Source organism: Malus sylvestris, chromosome 9 (assembly GCF_916048215.2).
Source record: "Malus sylvestris chromosome 9, drMalSylv7.2, whole genome shotgun sequence".
Taxonomy (NCBI): Eukaryota; Viridiplantae; Streptophyta; class Magnoliopsida; order Rosales; family Rosaceae; genus Malus; species Malus sylvestris.
Genome location: NC_062268.1, coordinates 17,444,741 through 17,467,232, shown reverse-complemented (window position 1 = coordinate 17,467,232; position 22,492 = coordinate 17,444,741). Strand labels below are relative to the sequence as shown.

The window sequence follows — 22,492 nt, the reverse complement described above, 5'->3', positions numbered from 1 at the left end:
AATTTAAAGTTTTTAAACTATTTTCATTAGTTTTCTCCCAAAAAAACAGGTAATAGCAACACTGAACTGCTCGGCATATTCCCCATGGTTAGTGGTAAGTGCGTTTCTAAGTTGGCCAGCCCCCAAGGTGAACTTAATTCCCTTCGAATATTCCCCTCATTCCCGCGCTTTATCTCATCCTATCCCTACCCTCTTCACCATCCGATCCTCCAACCATCCCAAAGTCATCCAATCTAACGGCCCTAATACCATCACGCACCCAACAAATATTGGCCAAGAGGGCATTCGATTCCAGACAAATCTTTATGCTCGTAATATTCCATTGGAATTTAAATCCCAATAGGCAACTGAATCACACACTTGGATTGCTATAAATACCCTTCTCTTCTTTGTGTATTTCTCAGGAGAAATTAGAACAACCAAGAAATACTTCTTGTTCTTTTTCTTCTGCTTCTTTGTGTGTTTTTTTCTTGGTGCAAAAAATTTCACGAACAATGGCAGGAATTGTGGTGGTTTTTGACTTTGACAAGACAATCATTGAGTGTGACAGTGACAATTGGGTGGTGGATGAATTGGGTGCCACTGATCTGTTCAATGAACTCCTCCCCACCATGCCTTGGAACTCTCTCATGGTATGTTTCTGTTGTAGCGGAAAATTTCGGATCCTCCAATTGTTTCTAATAATTTCATCGTATTTTATGTTGCACACATGTGTTGTTTTTATGGATTTTCTTGTTTAATTTCATGATCTTTTTAATTGATTTGTTTATTTATCGGCAAAATATTTGCAGGATAGGATGATGAAGGAGCTTCATTCACAAGGAAAAACCATTGAAGACATTATGGAGGTTCTGAAAAGGACTCCAATTCACCCAAGAGTTGTGCCAGCCATTAAAGCAGCTCACGCTTTAGGGTATCTTCGTTTGCCCCCTCCAAAATATTCTTTTCTTTAACAACTCTCCTTAATTTTTATATTATTTATATGAAAATAGGAGATTAATTTTGTTGTTTTTGTGGGGTTTGCAGGTGTGATTTGAGGATTTTGAGTGATGCAAATCTGTTTTTTATTGAGACAATTTTGAAGCATCTTGGGCTAGAGGAATATTTCTCAGAGATAAACACTAACCCAAGTTATGTTGATGAAGAAGGAAGGCTTAGGATTTCACCTTACTGCGATTTCACCCAATCTCCTCATGGCTGCAGCCGCTGCCCTCCCAACATGTGCAAGGTATTATTTCATTTAAAAATAAATAAATAAATTCATAATTTTAAGAACGAAACAAATAAAATATATATTTTTCAAGACGAGAAAAGAATTTGGAACAATTGGGTCCAAAAGGCTTGGAAAGTTTTTCACTATTTTGTTTTATTTTCCGGACATATCCTTCCACCTGTTCTATTTGTGACCCACCCCCCCCTCCCCCAAAAAAAAAAAAAAAAAAAAAAAAAACTAATGAAAAGAGTTTGAAAATTTTGAGTTTTAATGATAAGGACAAAATAAAGAATAAAGTGAATAGTATCAGGATTGACTTTTTAGTGTAAAAATGTGATTTTTCATTAAAGTGAACAGTACCGGATGCTTTTCGTTAAAGTTCAAAAAAAAAAAAACCACCCAATCTTGAATGTGTCATAATCAATAAGGATTTTGACGACATGTGTCAATATTTTTCTCATACATTATAATGATTTATAAATAATAAAAAATATTTATCGCCAACACTGGCTTAGCTAAGTTGGCAAAATAATGTGTTTAAACTTGATATTATTACAAAATTTTCATCAAGAACTTAATTTGGTTTTACTTTGATTAATTTACAGAGTGTGATCATTGAAAGAATCCAGGCTTCTGTCTCAACTGATGGGAAGAAAAGGTTAATCTATCTTGGTGATGGAAGTGGAGATTATTGCCCAAGCTTGAAGCTCAAAGAAGGAGACTTTGTGATGCCAAGGAAGAACTTCCCACTTTATGACCTAATCTGCAAAAACCCGTTACTCATCAAGGCTGAGATCCATGAGTGGACTGATGGAGAGGAGCTTGAGCAGATTCTGCTAAACCTAATCAACTCAATTTCCATTGAAGAACATGCTCAGTTTCTTTCAGCTGATTGCAAGTTGCAGACTATTTCTGTTGAGGCCCTTCCTCAAGCTCTCCCTGTCCAGCAGTAGTAAAAATTAGTCAAATAATTACTCTGTTTGTGTAATGTACAAGTGTCTGTTGTTGGTTGACCTAATTGATGTGATGCTTGGCCAAATTAATGTGATATCGCCAAGCAAATCCAGGAAAACCATTAGTTTTACCCTAACTTTGTTTTCTAGGGTTGAAACAAAGGTTTGTAAGTATGTGATTTCGTATTGATAAAGACAATTCGATCAATATATGGTGTTTCCTTGAGAAAATAAACAAAGGTACTAAAATGTTAACCAAGTATAACACTAGCTACATTTGGAAATTCACAAAACCAAATACATAAAATTAATGATCATTATACATGTCACATATATATTTATGTTACATTATCACCTACCTCATTTGTCCGGCCACAATGTTGTGCTCAATTTAGTGGTACAAGTTTTATGTAAGATCATACTTTTATAAAGATTCATTAGATTCTTATATACAAGATCTAGCCGTTGATTATTAAAGATTAAAAATGTTATTTTCAGCATTTATGTGCTTTCCAATTCTTTTTAGGGTAGTGTTATTTACATGTTCATTTTTATTTCTCACATATTTTTTTTTTAATTTTTAACTGTTGGATTAAATAAATGAATATATAAAAAGTAAATATAAATATATGAATAGAACTATTTTTTTATATGGGTTGTGTTCTGCCTGCTGTGGAGTAGCTAGGGTGGGATCACATCACCTTCATTTTGTTTCTGTCTTAACAAACAAGTCATCTCTCTTTTTCTAATTTACTAATAAAACATTAATAAAGATGGTCTCTGCCCTCTCACTTCCCTTGCTCTTGTGTTTATGTGATCACGGTTAAACCATGTCAACATTTTATATTACTATAGTGTGTCCCTCGAAAGGAAGGGAGCGGTGCGCTTTGATGGAGGGATCTTGCAGTCAGGGCCTTCCTTCTCAGATCAACGAGAACCCCACTGGCTTCTATCCGTGAGTGAAACGAGTGAGCCGACTATTACCCAGGGAGTGTGTGGTGGGGGAGTGCAGGGTTTGGGATGACTCTCTGTGATTTGGGGCAGATCTGAAAGTTTTGTTCTTCCCTGATCTAGTTACGAGGTGGGCAAAGGGCGTTTTGCCGGGGGAGGGCCTAGTCTCCTGCATGGTAGGAAGTATCAACAGGGAAGTGATGGACGAGCTAGGTTCCAGATTTGGATCTAAGCTGAGGTTGTCGGAGAAAGAACGCGGTGGCATCATAATAGAGAGGAAGGATGTTAAAGGCGCTATTCTTGGACTCCAATATACTTTGATTGTTGAAGTCCTCACATCTAAGGAGGTCAACGGGGAGGTTTTTACAGATCGCTTCATGTCACTCTGGAGGGGTCGAGAGGGGGTTTCAATCAGAGACATCGGGAATCGAAGATTTTTAGCCAGGTTTGCCGGCCAACGAGATCTACTGAGAGTGGTGGAGGCAGATCAGCCGTGGACATTCAAAAATGATCTAGTAATAGTGGCGGAACGAACGGAAAATGGCAGGAATCGATGGGCACCCTTATCCGAAGGCACATTCTGGGTCCAAATGCACAATGTTCCGGTGTAAGTATGACCTAGGCTGTTGCAAAATCTATTGGAGGACTGATGGGTGTTGTTAATAAGGTGGATAAATCCGGAATCAGGGATTGTATTGGAAGATTTCTCAGGGCAAAAATCAATTTCAACGTCCGTGAACCCCTTATGCGTGGGACTTTTGTGAACTTTCCCGATGACGGTAAGATATGGGTCGACTTCAAATATGAAGCTCTACCCAAGTACTGCCTGGTCTGTGGAATGCTTGGACATGCTACCAAGATGTGCCATGAAAATCAAAATGCTAACAGGGATGATGGAGGGAGCTCAGAAGAGATGAAAGAAGAGTTTGTGTTCCGGGGTTTAGACGCAACATGTGACTTGCGAGGAAATCCTCTGAGCTCTGGAGGAAGGAGTAAGGTATCTCAGGGATCAAATGGGGGGAGGAAAAGTTCGGACAGATGGCAGGATGAGAAAAGCGAGGACAGGGATGGGGGATGGCGATCGGCTCGTTCCTCCACAACCTCTGGAGCAGGAACTCATGCACAACATTTTGGATCTAGAGCCCATAGTGAAAGTGGATGCACTGACAAGGTAGATTAAGAATAGATGAATACTGCTATCTCCCCAAATAAACCTCGAGGATCATCAAACAAACAAAAAAATGACCGTCTAGCGCTAGCAACTAAAATCCAGAACCAAAGGAAGGGGGCGGAAATTGCCAGGGAAGCTAGAGAATTAGCTTTTAACGCTGGTCTCATTGGACCGGGGGGAGTCGTTGCTCCTGGAGCTGAACACATCACCCTATATGACCCCCCTGAGCATGAAGCTTGGATGCATGTACCTGAGGCATCTCCAGCAAACGAACAGGGTTTTGATCTAAATGTAGAGCCTGATACTGTTGGGGTGGTAGCTCTTGTCGTAACGGAAGGGGGGGTGACGCTTGCTGACACGACTAATGGGGAGCTATCTGCAGAAAACGGGAAGCACATTGATGATGATCCATTTGATTTAGAGGAAATCATCGAGGCGGTAACGAAGGAAAGCAAAAGTAGGAAAAGATCTTTCCGTGATGTAGAATCCACGGTGCCGGTTCTTTGCTTAGAACCGAAGAACACTAAACAAAGAAGGAGTTTATTTGCAGAGGCAGAGGAGACCAGCCTTAAGGGGTCTTCCAATGCCCCATGAAGCTAATCACATGGAACTGTCAGGGTATCAGGGGTGACCTGACAGTTGACAATCTGCTGGAATCAAACCGGCTTCACACCTCTGACATAATGATACTGCTGGAAACCAAAAACAAGAGTCATCGCTATGAGTTTTTGAAAAATAGTCTAGGTCTGGAATATATGTTTGCTGTGGAACCTCAAGGTCTTAGTGGCGGACTATGTGTGTTCTGGAAAGATGGCTCTCAGGTTACTTTGCTAAAGTCTGAGGAGTTTGTGATTGAAGTGAAGATATGGGATGAAAATTTAAACAAACAGTGGCGTCTCTTCTCCATCTATGCTAGTACGGATGAGAAGAAGAGGAAGGAACAATGGAAGAGGTTGGGTAAAAGAATCGAGCAGGATTTGGATTGCTGCCTTCTAATTGGAGACTTTAACGACATCCTATGCAATGAAGAAAAGGAAGGAGGAAATTACAGACCGGCTTCCAGTATGAGAGACTTCAGGGAGTTCGTGGCCAGGAATGAACTCATGGACCTAGGATACGAAGGATATCCCTTCACTTGGAGAAACAATAAAGAGTCCCTACCTATCCAACAAAGGCTTGACCGGGGGCTAGCAACGATGGGCTGGAACAACATATACCCGGACACTACAATCAGACATATGGTGCTCGAAGGATCTGATCATGCCATGCTTTTTCTTTCCACTGAAAAGCTTAAAGCGTGGAGAGGAAGAAAATTCTCTTATGATGCCCGTTGGAGCAAATTGGAGGAATGCCGTGAGCTTGTGGCACATGCATGAGAAGGCAATCTTGGTGGATCCCATGCTTTCCGGATCTGTGAAAAATTGAAAAAACTCAGGAAGAGCCTCAAGGTGTGGTATAAAGGCAGGGGTAGAAATTAAAAAAAAGCCATTGACAAACTGAAAGAAGAGATCATGAGGGCTTACATGTCTAACCAATTTGCCTCTGAGGAGGTCAAACTGAAAGAGAGAGATCTTCGGTGTGCCCACAGAAACGAAGAAGCCTACTGGAAAGCTAAATCTAGAGTTCAGTGGCTACGAGAGGGAGACAAAAACACAAAAAAATTTCATGCTCAAACTTTGAAAAGAAGAAGACACAATCAGATAAAGGGTCTGGAGGACTCCAACGGAAAGTGGCATGATAGTGACAAAGATATCTGTGATATTGCCAACTCTTATTTTACTGGTTTATTTCAGTCCTGCAGGCCCAGCCAAATCAAGGATGTAGAAGACTGTATGGAGACTAGGGTGTCACCGGAGGATAACCGTGACCTAGTGGCACCTATCACTGATGAAGAAATAAAGGAGGCTGCTTTTCAAATTCCATCTGCAAGAGCCCCGGGGCCTGACGGATTTTCTAGATGCTTCTATAAAGATCACTGGACGACAGTGGGAGAGGATGTGGTGAAGGCCATCAAAGCATTTTGGCACTCGGGAAACCTGCTGAGGAAACTAAACCACACAAATTTAGTACTTATTCCTAAGGTGAAATGCCCAAAGAACATGACGCAATTTAGACCTATTGCCCTCTGCAATGTTAGCTACAAGATCCTGGCTAAGGTGATCACCAACAGACTCAAAAAGATAATGCCGAAGGTGATTGGCGAAAATCAATCTGCTTTTGTTGCTGGGAAGCAAATTCAGGACAATATTCTGGTGGTACACGAGATCCTCCACTCATTTAACCATCAAAGTAAAGAAATTCAGAAAGGAATGGCCATTAAGTTGGACATGGCAAAGGCTTATGATCGTGTGGAGTGGGATTTTCTTCTCTCCATGATGTCTAAATTGGGGTTTGGGCCGATGTTCTGCAATAGGGTAAAGGAATGTATTTCTACTGTATCATTTAGTATCCTCATCAATGGCTTACCGACGGGTTACATCCAACCGAAGAGAGGCTTGAGACAAGGGGACCCCTTATCTCCTTTCCTTTTCCTAATCTGCACTGAGGGTTTCTCCAATTTGATCAGGAAAGGGCTGGAACGTGGAGCCTTCCATGGCTACAAGTTTACACCTAAAGGGACTCCTCTTACCCATCTCTTCTTCGCAGACGACTCGGTCCTCTTTGGGAATGCTACGGTTGAGGAGGCCCAAGGTGTGGCAGATATCCTGAATGTGTATGCTAGCGGATCTGGGCAGGAGATTAATATGTCCAAGAGCTCGATTTTCTTTGGAACTTCGATTTCTAAAAGGACCAAGAAGAGAATAGGGGAAACGCTGGGGATACCATATAAGGATGGTTTCGGGAAGTACCTTAGTCTGCAGGCTGATTTTGGACTCTCCAAAAAAGCTGTCTTTGCAGAGATTCGGGATAAGATTGAAGCCAGGTTAGCAGGTTGGTCGGAGCAATTCCCATCCCAAGCTGGAAAGGAAGTCCTGGTAAAGGCAGTTGCTATGGCTCTGCCAAACTTTGCCATGAGCTGCTTCAAACTCCCCATTGGGGTTTGTAGGGATGTGGAGAAAGCAGTCCGGAGCTACTGGTGGAGAGGAAATAATCAGAGAAGGGGATGTCATTGGATTTCATGGGATCGGCTAATGAAACAAAAACTGGCCGGTGGTTTGGGTTTTAAGGATATCCAGTGCTTTAACCTTGCTTTCCTTGCTAAGATTGGCTGGCGTTTGATCCAAAACCCCACTTCCCTTCTTGCAACGATTTTGAGAGATAAATACTTCCCAGGGAAAGGTTTCAAGGATGCTGGAAGAGGGAGGAACACATCGTGGGGATGGAAAGGCATTTACGAAGGTCGCATGGTACTTCAACACGGTGTAAGTTGGCGGGTAGGAGATGGGGAAAGCATTAATATTCGAAAGGATCCGTGGTTATCGACACCTACAACTTTCTTGGCTAACCCGAAGGATAGCCTAGAAGAAATCAAGGTACGGGATTTAATTGAACCGGTCTCAAAGTCCTGGAAGGAAGAGGTTATCTCGGCTGGTTTCAATCGGGATGAAGCGAGGAAAATTTTAAGTATACCCCTAAGTAAATCTGGCTGTCATGACAGATTAGTTTGGCATTATACGGTGAATGGCGATTACTCTGTTAAAACTGGGTATGGAGTGGCAATGAATTTGATGGAGAACGGCGCCCTGGGCAGGAAAGGTCAGGGTGCGCCTAGCGAGCACCGTAAGAACAACTTGATATGGAAAAAGATTTGGACGTTGCAGGTCCCCAACAAAATTAAATTCTTCATCTGGAAGTGTTGCAATAATGCTCTGGCGGTGCGTCACAATCTTCAACGTCGTCAAATACGAGTCGAAAACATCTGTGGGGTATGTAACACCTTTGATGAATCGGAAAATCACTTATTCTTCCATTGTGATTTCAGCCATCGATTTTGGTTTGGTTCTCCTCTACATATAAACTCTCACGAGTTGGCTGGAGCCGACTTCCTGGAAAGTTGGGATAAAATTTGTACTAGAATCAAGAATACGGAAAAGAAAGAGGAGATTCTCCAGGAGTTTGCGTTCGGTCTGTGGAGACTCTGGAAAAATAGAAATGAAGTGGTATTCAATGGTGTACATAGACAACACCTGGAAGTCATGACGCTATGGAGAAAGAACATTTCCGAGTACCGGGAGGCTCTGTCCCCGAGTCTCGAGGGAGAATGTCAACAGAACTCCAAACCCCACAAGATAGCGAATCGTCCGCAGTCTCAATGGAAGAAACCAAAATTTGGCACCATTAAGTTGAATACCAATGCGGCCTGGTGCAGGTCTTCTTTGCGAGCTGGAGTGGGATGGATGGGCCGTGACTTTGCGGGTCTGCTTCAAATTGCTGGAGGATCGGGAACTGGCATAAGTCATAGCACAGCGGCTGCTGAGGCATGTGCTATCCGGAGCGCTCTGATGGCCTGTATTGATAACGGCTTTGATAAGGTGGTAATTGAATCTGATGCTTTAGTTATTATTCAGATGCTAAAAAAGGAATCTACACAAGACTACAACATTGAATGCATCCTTGGTGACATCGAGATTCTAGTACAGAGGTTAACGTCTGTGACGTTTTCGTTTGTACCTAGGGAGAGCAACTGTGCGGCTCACTCGGTGGCGAAGTTTGCCTTACAGCAAGGTGGTGATTTTGTTTGGGATTGTATTGGGCCGAAGTTTCTGTTTAATGTTTTAGCCCACGATGTAAACATTCCTATTCGTCTTTAATTAATCCTATCTTCGGTTTAAAAAAAAAAACATTTTATATTACTATATATTTTTGTCTTATTATCTCTATAAAAAGATAATATAAAATGTTGACGTGGTTTAACCTTGACCACGCAAAACAGAAAGGCACCGAAAATGAGAGGAAAGAGAATCTGCCTTCCTTTAAAATAACCATAAAAAGCAGAAACAGAAGAAAACAAAAGACCATTCAACTTAATTAACTGGGGAGGCTTTCAAGGTGTTTTTAACTTTTAACTATGATGCATGCACAAAATGGGATTTTGATCCTCTCAAAGGCAACTTTCCAAGGCTGAAACGTGAACAGACTCGACAGAGACTCATACATAAAAAGAAACCACTCAAACGAGTAAAAGATGTTGGCTCTTGTTACGATCATGGTTCATGTACCATGTATTCATTGCTTTTATATTTGAAATGATCACATATAAAGATACTGAGGATAGTGAAATCAACTTTTATCTGACAAAATATATAAGATGCTCATATTGTCGAACGCAAAATAAAGAGCGTTGGTATCCATATCATGATTACAAATTAACAATGTACAATCTCATAAGCTAGGAGAAAGACGTAAATATATCTACATTATGTGTCTGAGTGATTGCTAGATGTCTCGCATTGTCCCTAGAGGCTTTTAGAGCAGTTTAATTTGCAAAAAGTTGATAATTTTCCATACGGGAAGCTAGTTTAGGTCATTTTCAATAGAGATGGTTAAAGGTTTAAAAGCTAAAAAATAGTTTAATTTATCCAAAAACTCATCTCCAACCAAGGAAGAAAATATCGGTAATATCGGAAATATCGGTAGTCCGAAAACACGGAAATATCGATAGAAATATCGGGATAATATCGATATCGATAAAAATTACATGGAAACCACGGAAATTGTAAGAAAAACTTGGAAATTTTTATTGAAACTTTGCAGGATGTTTATTTAGTCAATTATCTATTAGTTTATCACAAAAAATTGGAAGGAAATGCATTGCATGATGGATTTAACATTATCAAGTTGATTATATAGCGAGCTGACAAACATTGTGACTGTAGAAAATATGTAGAAATTAATGAAAGAAGTCTAAACACACCATAATCATTTATATATAATGAATTAGTACAATATTTTACACTTTATACATTGCATGGTAAGATACATGAGTGGCTTAGTACCACATAGAGTTCCTATGAGGTTCAAAATTTTCACTATCTTCATCATCTCTATGTGTAGAGTGAGTGTATTTTGAAGAGTAGTTACCAACTATGGCAATGGTTTTCAAGAACCAAAACCCAAAAGTCAATAGGAAACCGAATACTTCGGTATTTTTCGGGATTACCAAACAAATGGGATTTGGAAACCAATCCCATATCGAAAATTTCGGTATTTTTCGGGATGGGATTCCCGAACTTCAGGATGGTTTTGGTTTGGGATTTTTCGGTTTGGGTTTGGGACTTTTTCGGTTTGGTTTGGGATTTTCCGGAATTTTTTTCAGCCCTTGACCAAATAAAAAATAGAAAAATTAAAAACCACTTGCCATTGACTAAGTAATTAATTGACACAATTTAAAATATAATACCACAAAAAATTTGGAATATGTGCAAATTTGTTTCTTGTAAAAATAAACCATATATATAAATATTGTAGCTTATTATCATAACAACATAAGTGGTACATTGGTTAAGGCATTAAGAAGTTAAGTGGGAGGGGTTCGAACCCCTATATGCTCAAAACCGAGTCTTTTCCAAATTTTAAGGAATTTTTGGACTAATATCGCGATATTTTAGCTAATATCGCGATATTATCGAAAATATCGATAATATCGCGATATTTTGACGAAAACTCATTGGATACTCCTTAAAATATCGATAAGTCAAAAAAACGATTTCGCCGATATTTTCGATATTTAAATCCATGTCTCCAACTGATAGTTGACTGATTTTATGGAGCCCACCAAATCATTATTTGACCAAAGGGCACCAAGTTGGCCGAATGTAGCCCACCTCTTACCCCCCCTCTTACCCCCTTTCATGTGTCTAGCGCCTCAGTTGCAATATTTGATTCAAATTCAACGGGTAGATTTGAAAACAACTAATGATAGTTTAATTAAATTAATCAATAAATTTAAAGTATAAACTTAAAACTAAAAAACTATTGAGAGGGCTATTGTCACATCCCAGCCCGGGCTTCACAACATCCTGGGCTCGACTCCGCTGTAGCACAATATTGTCCGTTTTGTGCCCCAACCACGCCCTTACGGTTTTGTTTCTGGGAACACACACGAGCAAAACTTCTCAATGGGTCACCCATCCTGGGATTGCTCTCGCACGAACTCGTTTAACTTCAGAGTTCCGATGGAACCCAAAGTCAGTGAGTTCCCAAAAGGCCACGTGCTAAATGGAGGTGGGAATGTACATATAAGGCATAGAGGATACACTCCCCTGGGCGATGTGGGATCTAACAGTTATCTTTAGCTATTTCGGTTGGAGATGGTATAGGTGTATGACCTGACATTGTTCATTTAAATTTTTTTTGTTTACAAAAGCTATAATTCTAAACAAAATTATGTTGAACCCTTTCGGTTGGAAATAACTTTATCTTTGTCGTGGGGCAAGCCGATTATATTATTGATGTCACTTATCCTCAACAATCCGCTGGATATTGTCATGCTGATGGCACGTATGTGTACATGCACGTTCCTAATAAAAAGGATGGTGAACCTTTGTCTTTCGATAGGAAATTATTGAATGCATGCAGTGTTTCTGATTTTAGAAGTGACAATTTCGGTTGGCTTGTTGTGTCGAGACATGGTTATTCAACTAGTAAGTTCATCGTACACTCTGGTATATATACATTAGGTAATACTTTCGCCAAAACCTACTCGTTATTACACTTTTTTTTTTTACTAATAGCTTAGCTAGCTATTGCAAATGCTAACAAAGTTGTGTACTTAATTTGTGCACTTTATTTGTTTTTTCTTAGCAATTGGTACCTTTTATGAATTTGGGATAATAATAATAAGGTAAATTTTATCTGAATCTATATAACATTTTTCTACATCCAACTTACTCTCTACATGACACATCCCGACCGGAATGTCCACTTGGACTCCAAATCAAGTTGTGCTGGCTGACAATTGGAAGGTGACAAAGCCATAAAGTGTAGTGTGGTGTAATATGTGAATAAATTTAAACCTAAACGTGCCTAAATATAAGAGTGCGTTGTGAGCAGGAATGAATCCATTTCACACGTGATGTCAAAGCATAAATATAGTACAGTAAGAAAAGATGAGAATTATACCATCGAAGGTGAGAAGCATAAATACAGTACAATACAGTACAGTACAGTAAGAATCCTCATCGATAAGAAAGCTCAGCTACTAAAACGTAGAGGGGCGAAAAACAAGGGTGAGTGGGCCTGAAAATAAAGTTTTATTAAAACCTTTCTAAAAACATTGTAACCCCTCATCGTATAGCAAGTATAGTTTCCAAAATATACTTACTACGTATAGTATAAATATACTTACCACAGCTTGCAAAATCTCAATAATTCATTACGGTACAATATCTCGTAACTAAGGACAAGACATCCAAAATCACAAAATCTCACATAAGCAACATATCTTATCGGATGCTCATTGACACATGTTGACACATGAGTTCATGCAGAGGTATTCTAACATGAACATGACTGGGTGTAATAATAATATACGCTATAGTGCTACAATCACGTGAAGACTTGCGTTATTCGCGGTTACATACGAGTCGGAGTTGCATATTGCAACTTGTATGACAGGACTGGCACCTACTTGGATCCAAGGCAAGCGTGTGGTGAGGATGTGAACATACACATGAAAGACTAGCCCTAGCTCTGGGCAAGCACTAACACGGGGTGTAGCAAACGATGAGCAAATAACTTAAATATAGCCATGCCACAGTGATTCGATAATTCACATTGTCATAAAATTGATAGATAAAATATTAAACATGGCTGTAATTAGAATCTCATAAAGGTACGCATACATGTGCATCTCGTAGGATTTATGATAACTTCGTAATTTTCTGTTATTTCGCTAATTCTTATAAGCATTAGACTAAGCTACGCATACGTAGTAAATTCTTTTTCAATGTATAAATGGAAACTAACAAATATGCATATACTATATAAAAGAAAAGAGCCACTCACCTGAAGTCCGTGCTACAACTCCTTAGCACGAATATCGAGGCATCACGAATGATCGTCGCCTAGAACAAATATCAAATCACGTCTCAAAATTCTTATCGATAGACCATGTAACTTACATAAAACACATCCCCAAGGAAGTTCTAAAATGATTTGTAACCCATTGACCAAAAGTCAACCGTCGGTCAAAGGTCGACGTTAAGGTTCACAACCCTACATAACTCAATCCGAAAGATCTGTACCTCAGATTTCCGATCCATAACTTCCCAAAAGTTTCAATAAGCTTCTAGAACAACATCCTAAAGTTTTGGAATGATCCAACGATCGGATCTCCACCAATTGCTAGAATTTGGTTGCTATCAACGTTTGTTTTAGAAAGTTAGAAATTCAATTTGGGAAGATCCGTATGTCAGATTCCCAATCCGTCAGTTTCTATGGTCCTCAAATTTTACATACTATAACGTGTTAAGGTTTGGTGACGATCCAATAGTCAGATCATCAAATCATAAAATGGTCAAGTGGCATGGTATTCTATTCTAGGTTCAAACTATTGAACTATAGCAAACGATGATCAAATTGAAATAAGAACATCGAATTTAACTTAAAGAGGTAGCATCAGCCTGCTGCCCACGCGCCGCCCCGACTTGTCGGAAAATAAAAAATCGAACAACTCCAAAAATTCCCAAAGTTTATAGGAATGAAGATCTCAATGAAAGGAACAACTTTCATGCTTGGGTTGAAGTCCAATTCGGCCAGGAAGTAGCCTGAAAATGCCTCGATACTGCCAAAACCGTAGAAATGGGTGGGCTTCGATTCACCCTCTTCGATGCTCTATTGTGCCCACCAAAGCTTGGGACTTGTTCCTGGGTTCAAGAAAATTTAACTCATGGCGGTGGTCGACGAAGTTTACTTCAGGAATGGCGGATCGCCGCCATAGGTGCCCTTGAAGTTGTTAGTGCAAACTCACGAACGCTAGGCCTAAAATCCACCAATTAATGGATGAAAATGGAAGAGGGGAGGTCATAGGATGGTTTCCAGGTGGTGGCGACGATCAATTCACCGAGAAAACTAACAGAAAATGCAGCAGGAAGGAACCGGGTCAGGGTAATCTGGTACTCCCTTTTTCTCTCTCCTTTCCCCTCATTTCTATCCTCTCCCATTGGTCATCTCCTCACCTCCTTCTTCTGGTTGGTCCATCCCTTCCATGTTCTCATTTCCTGATTGGGCAACAACCCTCTCTTTCATCTCCTTTCTCTTTTCTTTCCTCTGTCCCTTCTTCTCCTTACCCTCAACTAAAAATAATAATATAATAACAAATTAATTCTAAAATAATAATATAATAATGATAAAAAATATATAAAATAATAAATAGTAATCTTTACAAAAGTACTTTTTGGATTTGTAGTTCCGTAAATTTTTAACTATAACTCCAAATTCGCTTTCGCTTGCACCTACGCATCTGTATCGTTGAGTACTTTAGGAATACGATAAAATAATAGCTCATACACTTCACAGAATGACAGTCAACAAAAGTCAATGATCTCGCCTCTAAGGGCATTTTCGTCAATTCACTCATTTAAAATTTATAAAAACATAAAATTAGGGACGGGTTATCACAATCTACCCATCTTTAAAAAAAATTCATCCCCAAAATTTGAAATCACTTGCTATTCAAAAGTAATGAAAAGACAGCAGAAAAAATAAACATGTAAAGGAAGATATCAAGTTATAGTGGTTGCATAAAAGAGAATGTCATTCCGTCGCGATCGGATTGCAGTGATTCCTCTTTCATGACTCCAAACTCAAACTTTCCTTCTCCTTCAATACAATACTACAATATAAAATCCTTTATGAAAACATCAAGTCAAAATAGATATATAGTAACATATAGTCAAAATATGTATATAATATATCGTACAATTTAAAATAGTTATGCCGAAGTCAAAACCGAACATAGAAAAATTTCACCTACGCACTTGTAGAGTCACATAATCTAAGAATAAGCATGTAGTAACTTTGGGTCGAGCCCAAACAATAACTAAATAAACTAACGTAAATGGCCTAATTGTCCACTTGCTTAACGAGTCCAACGAATAAGTTATCGATATTACAGTTTGTAGCCCGTAATACTGATAACTCACAGTTGTCTCGACAAGTAAGTAATAAATTCCCGAGGTTGCAATATTACCATCATGCCCCTCATTGGGAAATACACATAAATCATCCAATTAGCGCCTCAATCGCGCTCACGTATTGCCATCTTGGGCGACAACGCAAATAGCACACAATTTGCTACATTATAATCTCAATCATTCACTACTTGTTCACAATACTCTTCTGTCAATCATGTGCTATGCATAAAATTTCCATACTACGTCTCAATAGTGCCATATCCAAAACCAAAAATTGTAACCGTAGTTACAAGCAACTAAAATAAAGATAATTGTATGTTACAACCATGCTAATTGTAGAACAGACATAATGCAACACATCCATTAAGGTTCAAGTAGTTCGTTCAAATTACCTGTTAGTTTGAAGATGGATTGTGGTATCGGACACAACTTTATACTCATAGCCTTCAAGAAGACTTCGCAAGGCTTGGAAGTAAAACACGTGTCGCGGTGAGATACAATAGTGACACACACACCATATAGCTAAACAATGCAATTTGTAACACCCTAGTGAGCATATTAATATTGAATTTCTCTCGAGTTTAGCGAAAAACTATGCCGAAAAAACTAAATAAACACTTAAGAATTTGAGAGTGAAAACAAGTCCATCAAATCTAGAATACAACGTAACTAGATTAAATGCATAACATTTCGCTACAACGGTAGCTTTCGGAATAATCAACTGCCAACGATAAAGATTCGTTCAACAGGGTATTTGTGGGGTGATTGAAGCATTAAATGTCAAAACTAAAAAAATTTAAATGTTCGAGCGATTCACCTAAATTGTCTGTCTATTTCAAAATCAATACGAAATGTAGTGGGGTGGACACGTACCAAAGGATGACTGGAATGCCTTCCGACATAAAGAGGTGAATATGGAATCACAATCAAAGTAGATGTTGATCGAACTGCTAGAAATTCTAATAAATTCAAGAATGGGTAATTTTACCAAGTGGTCTAAACATAGTCCTTTTGGACCAACGGAAAATGAGCTAACTTGTCACGTCGATTGATGGTCACTGAAACATCATCATAACTCCACATGTACAAGATACTGCGTATTGGAAGCTTATGGTGATATTTTCCATCCTTAAACAGATACAGGAAGTGATTATAACCATTCAAACAATTTCTTGATATCTCATAAATAACGTCAAAACAATACTTGTGAATTCCAAATGAGGTGGGATAGGACAGGCTAAAAGTGTTCACAGTAGATACATCTTTGCTGCGGTAAACAATAACTATGTCTGCAACCGAGGTGATACACCATGGTGTAATCGTAGATGTTGATTTGGTATCCCGAATGTCGTTGTCAGAAATTTAGCTCTTCTCAAGAGAAAGTGTATTTGAGAAGTTGGTGACGTTGGTGAAGATTTTGGACATGTTTCTCTATAGAGAAGTGTCATCCAGTTTTCAAGTAAAGATGGTAACTGTTGACTCTAAGTCATGAGTAAGAAAGTTCATTTCATATGGTTCCAAACGTTGGGAAATATAAGCGATAATCAGCCATGATGCCTCTACACAGCCGAAACATCCAAAGAACACGTCAACATGGATTTCAAAGTGATCAATGTCATCGAAAGATGTAAAGCGATGGTGAGGTGAGATAACAGCTCGGTTGTTAGAAACTTATTCATATTCAACATCTCAACTAAATTAACCTTCCTTGGTCGATAAGTGAGGAAAAACACTATAGCAGAAAAAATCGATAACAATTTGTCAATAAGGTTGACAAGACCAAAGATTGTCTAAAATTTCACAACACCTTGTGAGAATTCCAACTTTCTTCCACTACAACCTTTTTGGGAAAAAGAAAAGAATATCGTCCACTGAGAGCACGTGTCTCAAGAAACGTACCTACTCTAAACAAGTTTGAAGAATTTGGTATAAGGCTGACTATTGGTGTTTAGAGAATTTAGTCTCACTATCGAGGTAGATGAGAAAGTTGTCGATAAGACCACTATGAATTAGTTAGGCTATGGAAGAAAACTTGAGTTACAAAGATTGGTCAGCTAGACCATCAACTCGAAGTAAGGTTTAAATGGTTTTAATTATCACCTGATGAAGTTGCTAAAATCTAGGTATGACCCTAAGGTTCAGCCTTTCGCCTTTGCAGATAGGTTTGAGGTTCCCTAGAAAAGGTGTTTGGTTGGATAAATCCCAAATCGGTAAACTTTAGTAACTAAGTTCTCTCAATGATGTAGGACTTGTTCGAAAAGTCGCAAGGAAAACTGATGTAGTACGAGAAAGTTGATTGATGGTGTACTTCACTTCACCATTTTGTGATATCCCAGGTAAGATTTTGGAATATGACGCCTGGATGTACGTCCTCGAAACGTACCATACTACTTCCTTTCACTATGCCACGTGCTAATAGGTCTTCACAGCTTTCTCAATACTCAATTCACTATAACAGTGAGAAATTAACTCGTACTTCGATTCTACTGTCTACCTTTGTAAGTGATTGAAAAGGTAGCTAATCGGAGAGGTTATGTTTACCCAGATAGATAATAAGGTAAAAACAACTATAAGTTTACTATCCTAATACAAAGTTTGCTCCTAAGTTTCCATGATTTAGTTTCTTCGGCTCAGGTAGTCACTGTTAATCAGTCTATCAGTCGCGTCGCTAATTAACACATACGATATTTTGATATTGTTCGCTACCTTGAAACTATGAACTGACATTCAGCTATAAAGGTATCACTCCCAAATAATAGCACCTATGTCCGATATCAGAAATCATACCACCTGAATACTGGTTGACAATTCCTGGATCTTGGACAATATCGTCAATTAGTAGTGCCACCATAGGCTGATTACAGGCTAGAGCCCACTCGGGTAATTGGTTTCAGATGATTAGTAAGGAACTGGTCCTATGAGTTGGTTTCATTAATTCTAGGGAAAATACTTACTAACACGGGGTTTTCTACTGACCGTAGGTATAACAACTCGTACATTTGTGCCTATGCTCGTCCAAATGACGAGTACATCACCAAAAGAATTTCAGAAAACTAGTATTGGTCAGAAAGTCCTAAAGCCGAAAAGGAAGTTGTTATTAATCTACTTTAGAACGAACTTAAAAGGAAGTTGATCTTCCTTTTGAAGATCCAGAATGATCACTAATGCGTTTGAAAATATTAATGCTATCGGGGGACCAAAAGTGATTGTCCCAAGATGTTCTTCTGTCGAGTGCTACCGTTTTAGCACCACATTGTCACACGAGACATTTCTAAAAATTTTGACAAAGTAAACTTCGAATGAATTCTAATAGATGACATACTAACGGATGCTGCCAAGGAATCAAAACTATTTATGGTTTCCATTCTCGAAAGGGTTGGTAGAAATGACTAGATGGTGGTGGAATTGGTAGCTAAATCCCCTGTAATGCACAACTATCGATATGGTAGCCCTGCCTCAGGGCTGTCAACTTGTCTCAAATCTACATCTTTCTTTGGCAGGGAAATTCTTCACTTAAAGTTTAGAGGCGGTCGCCAAATCGATTTTCTCGAATGTCAATAAGTCGCCAAATCCACCCAAAACTTAGGAAAACCTAACACGTTTTTCATAGTCGACAAGGTGTCAAAACTCAAAATTTAGGCTCAAGAACCGAGAATGCTAACATCATGCGTGTGGTGAACGCAATACTGCCCAACTTATGCTCTGATACCAAACTGACATACCCTGACCCAGAATGTTCACTTGGACTCTGAATCGAGCTATGTTGGACGACACCTGAAAGGTGACGAAGCCATAAAGTGCAGTGTGGTGGAATATGTGAATAAATTTAAACCTAAAAGTGCCTAAATATTAAAGTGTGTTGTGAGTGGGAATGAACCATTTCATACGTGATGTCAAAGTATAAGTACAGTACAGTAAGATAGGATGAGAATTATACCATCAAAGGTAATCTTCTACACCAAGATTTGCCAAGAATCCTCGTTGAAAAGAAAGCTCAGCTACTAAAATCTGAAGGGGCGAAAAAGGTGAGTGGGCCTAAAAATAAAGTTTTATAAAAATCTTTCTGAAAAGATTGTAAGCCCTCACCGTAAAACAAGTATAGTTTCCAAAATATACTTACTACGTATAATATAAAATACTTACTGTAGCCTACAAAATCTCAAGAATTCATTACGGCACAATATCTCGTAACTAAGGGCATGACATCCAAAATCACAAAATCTCACATAAGCAACATATCTTATCGGGTGCTCATCGACACATGCTGACACACGAGTTCATGTAAAGGTATTCTGACATGAACATGACTTTCTGTAATAATAATATACGCTATAGTGATACAATCACGTGAAGACTGGTGCTATTCACAGTCACATATGAGTCGGAGTTGCCTATTGCAACCTGTACGACAAGACTGACACCTACTTGGATCCAAGGCGAGCATGCAGTGCGGATGTGAATATACACGTGAAAAACTGGCCCTACCCCTGGGCGAGCACTAACACCGGGTGTAGCAAACAATGAGCAAATAACTTAAATATAGCCATGCCACAGTGATTTGATAATTCACATCGGCATAAAATTAATAGATAAAATATTAAACATGGCTTGAATTAGAATCCCATAAAGGTACGCATACCTGTGCATCCCGTAGAATTTATGATAACTTCATAATTTTCCGTTATTTTGCTAATTCTTATAAGCATTAGACTAAGCTACGCATACGTAGTAAATTCTTTTTCAATGTATAAATGGAAACTAACAAATATGCATATACTATATAAAAGAAAACACCTACTCACCTGAAGTCCGCATTACAACTCCCTAGCACGAATGTTGAGGCATCACGAATGATCGTTGCCTAGAACAAATATCAAATCACATCTCAGAATTCTTATCAATAGAACACGTAACTTACATAAAACACATCCCCAAGAACGTTCTAGAATGATTTATAACCCATTGACCAAAAGTCAACCGTCGGCCAAAGGTTGACTCTAGGGTCCACAACCTTATGTAACTTGATCTGGAATATCCGCACCTCGGATTTCCGATTCATAACTTCCTAAGTGTTTCAATAAGCTTTTAGAATAACATCCTAAAGTTTCGGAACGATACAATGATCGGATCTCCACCAATTGCTAGAATTGGGTTGCTATCAACGTTTGTTATACAAACTTAGAAATTCAATTTAGGAAGATCTGTACGTCAGATTCCCAATATGTCTGTTTCTATGATCCTCAAATATTACGTACTATAACGTATTAAGGTTTGGTGATGACCCAATGGTCGGATCGTTGAATCATAAAATGGTCAAGTGGCGTAGTATTCCATTATAGGTTCAAACTATCAAACTATAACAAATGATGATCAAATTGAAATCATAACATTGAATTTAGCTTAAAAAGGCAGCGTCAGCCCGCTGGCCACGCGCCGCCGCACGTGGCAGTCGGCCGCTTCGACTTGCCAGAAAATCGAACAACTCCAAAATTTTATAAGAATGAAGATCTCGATAAGAGGAACAACTTTCATACCTAGGCATAAGTCCAATTTGGCCGAGAAGTAGCCTGCAAATGCCTCGATACCGCCAGAACCCTAGAAATGGGCTGGCTTCGATTCAACCTCTTTGATGCTCCACTGTGCCCACCAAAGCTTGGGACTTGTTCCTGGGTTCAAGAGAAGCCGACCCATGATGGTGGTCAATGAACTTTACTTCAGGAATGGCGGATAGCGCCGTGGGTGCCCTCGAAGCTGTCAGTGCAAACTCACGAACTCTAGGCCTAAAAGCCACCAATTAATGGATGAGAATGGAAGAGGGAAGGTCGTATGATGGTTTCCAGGTGGTGGCGACGATCAATTCACTGAGAAAATCGACAGAAAACGTAGCGGGAAGTCATGATATGGGTCGGGTTGCGCAGGAAGGAACCGGGTCAGGGTGATCTGGTACTCCTTTTCTCTCTCTCATTTCCCCTCCTTTCTCTCCTCTCCCATTAGTCATCTCCTCACTTTATTCTTCTGGTTGGTCCATCCCCCTCCTTGTTCTCCTATCCTAATTGAGCAACGGCCCTCTCTTTCCTTTCTTTTTTCCTTTCTTTCCTCAGTCCCAGGCCTGGCAAACGGGTCGTGTCAGTCGTGTTCGTGTCGTTTTCGTGTAACACCTGTTATCTTAACGGGTCGTGTCGTGTCACACCCGTTATCTTAACGGGTCCTTAACAGGTCGTGTCACTTTACCCAACGGGTAAAGTGACCCGACCCGTTATGACTCGTTAAGAAAAATATATTTTTTTTCTTAAATTTGCACATACCACACATTGCCACATAAATATTACTTCAAAACATTAAAACACATTTGTCGTTTAAGTACTACATATACTACTAATCTATTACAAATTTTAAATGTGCAAGGATATGCAAAATGAAACAGTTTTTGTTTTCAAGGTTATGAAATCTTTCTCAAAATTTTAAACCTCAATTTACAAAATCCTCGATTTACATCGATCATCATGAAATTGCATTGGAACTTTGGCTTGATCTATTGCCTTCAAGAGTTATGTTGATGATGTTCTCAGTAAGGTTTTCCACGTCATAACTATCTTCTGCATAAACTAAGCATAGAAAAACCAAACATTAAAAATCATCCAAATTATGAGAAGTTTACCAAAATAATTATGAAAAAAAATAAAACAATAGTACTATACCATACTTTTATTAAGTATAAACATAAGATTTTGTGGTATCCACTAATGTAAATATATTAAATTGAAGATCGAATTTAATAATTGTATTCATATAAGGTCAAGGAGTGTAGTTGTAAAAAATCATCAAAATCGGAGTTAAATTAACCGTTAAATCGTGATTTTTCGTTTATAACCGTCGAAAAGTTTTGTCTCGTTATGTGCTCTCTGAATGTTTGTTTTTTGCAATTTTTGGCGTATGCGATCTCGAAATATATACAAACATGTTTGACGGTTGGATCATTGAAACTAGTTTCGTAGAATGAGTATCCCATCAAAACAATAGATTCACTAATACTTAAGCGTTTATTCATACTTTTATTAAGTATAACATAAGATTTTGTGGTTTCCACTAGTGTAAATATTTTAAATTGAAGATCGAATTCAATCATTGT

At 38.9% G+C, this 22,492-nt stretch overlaps 2 protein-coding genes across 2 annotated transcripts; both read left to right on the top strand.

Annotated features, from left to right (window-relative positions):
* Positions 1 to 389: 389 nt before the first annotated feature.
* Positions 390 to 2,374, top strand: LOC126583948 (inorganic pyrophosphatase 1-like). Its single transcript, XM_050248506.1, has 4 exons — positions 390 to 632; positions 792 to 913; positions 1,027 to 1,228; positions 1,819 to 2,374. Exons 1-4 carry the CDS (start codon positions 495 to 497, stop codon positions 2,164 to 2,166), a joined length of 810 nt encoding a protein of 269 aa, XP_050104463.1. The 5' UTR covers positions 390 to 494; the 3' UTR covers positions 2,167 to 2,374.
* Positions 2,375 to 4,878: 2,504 nt separating this feature from the next.
* On the top strand, positions 4,879 to 5,664 carry LOC126633849 (uncharacterized). Its single transcript, XM_050304394.1, has one exon. The coding sequence runs from the start codon at positions 4,879 to 4,881 to the stop codon at positions 5,662 to 5,664; it is 786 nt and encodes a 261-aa protein (XP_050160351.1).
* Positions 5,665 to 22,492: the final 16,828 nt, after the last annotated feature.

Excerpts from the sequence above, each read along its gene's own strand:
- LOC126583948 (XM_050248506.1), top strand. The coding sequence starts at position 495 with ATGGCAGGAATTGTGGTGGTTTTTGACTTTGACAAGACAATCATTGAG. Across the intron at positions 633-791 it reads TGCCTTGGAACTCTCTCATG|GATAGGATGATGAAGGAGCT; the intron begins GTATGTTTCTGT and ends AAATATTTGCAG. Across the intron at positions 1,229-1,818 it reads GCCCTCCCAACATGTGCAAG|AGTGTGATCATTGAAAGAAT; the intron begins GTATTATTTCAT and ends ATTAATTTACAG.
- LOC126633849 (XM_050304394.1), top strand. The coding sequence starts at position 4,879 with ATGAAGCTAATCACATGGAACTGTCAGGGTATCAGGGGTGACCTGACA.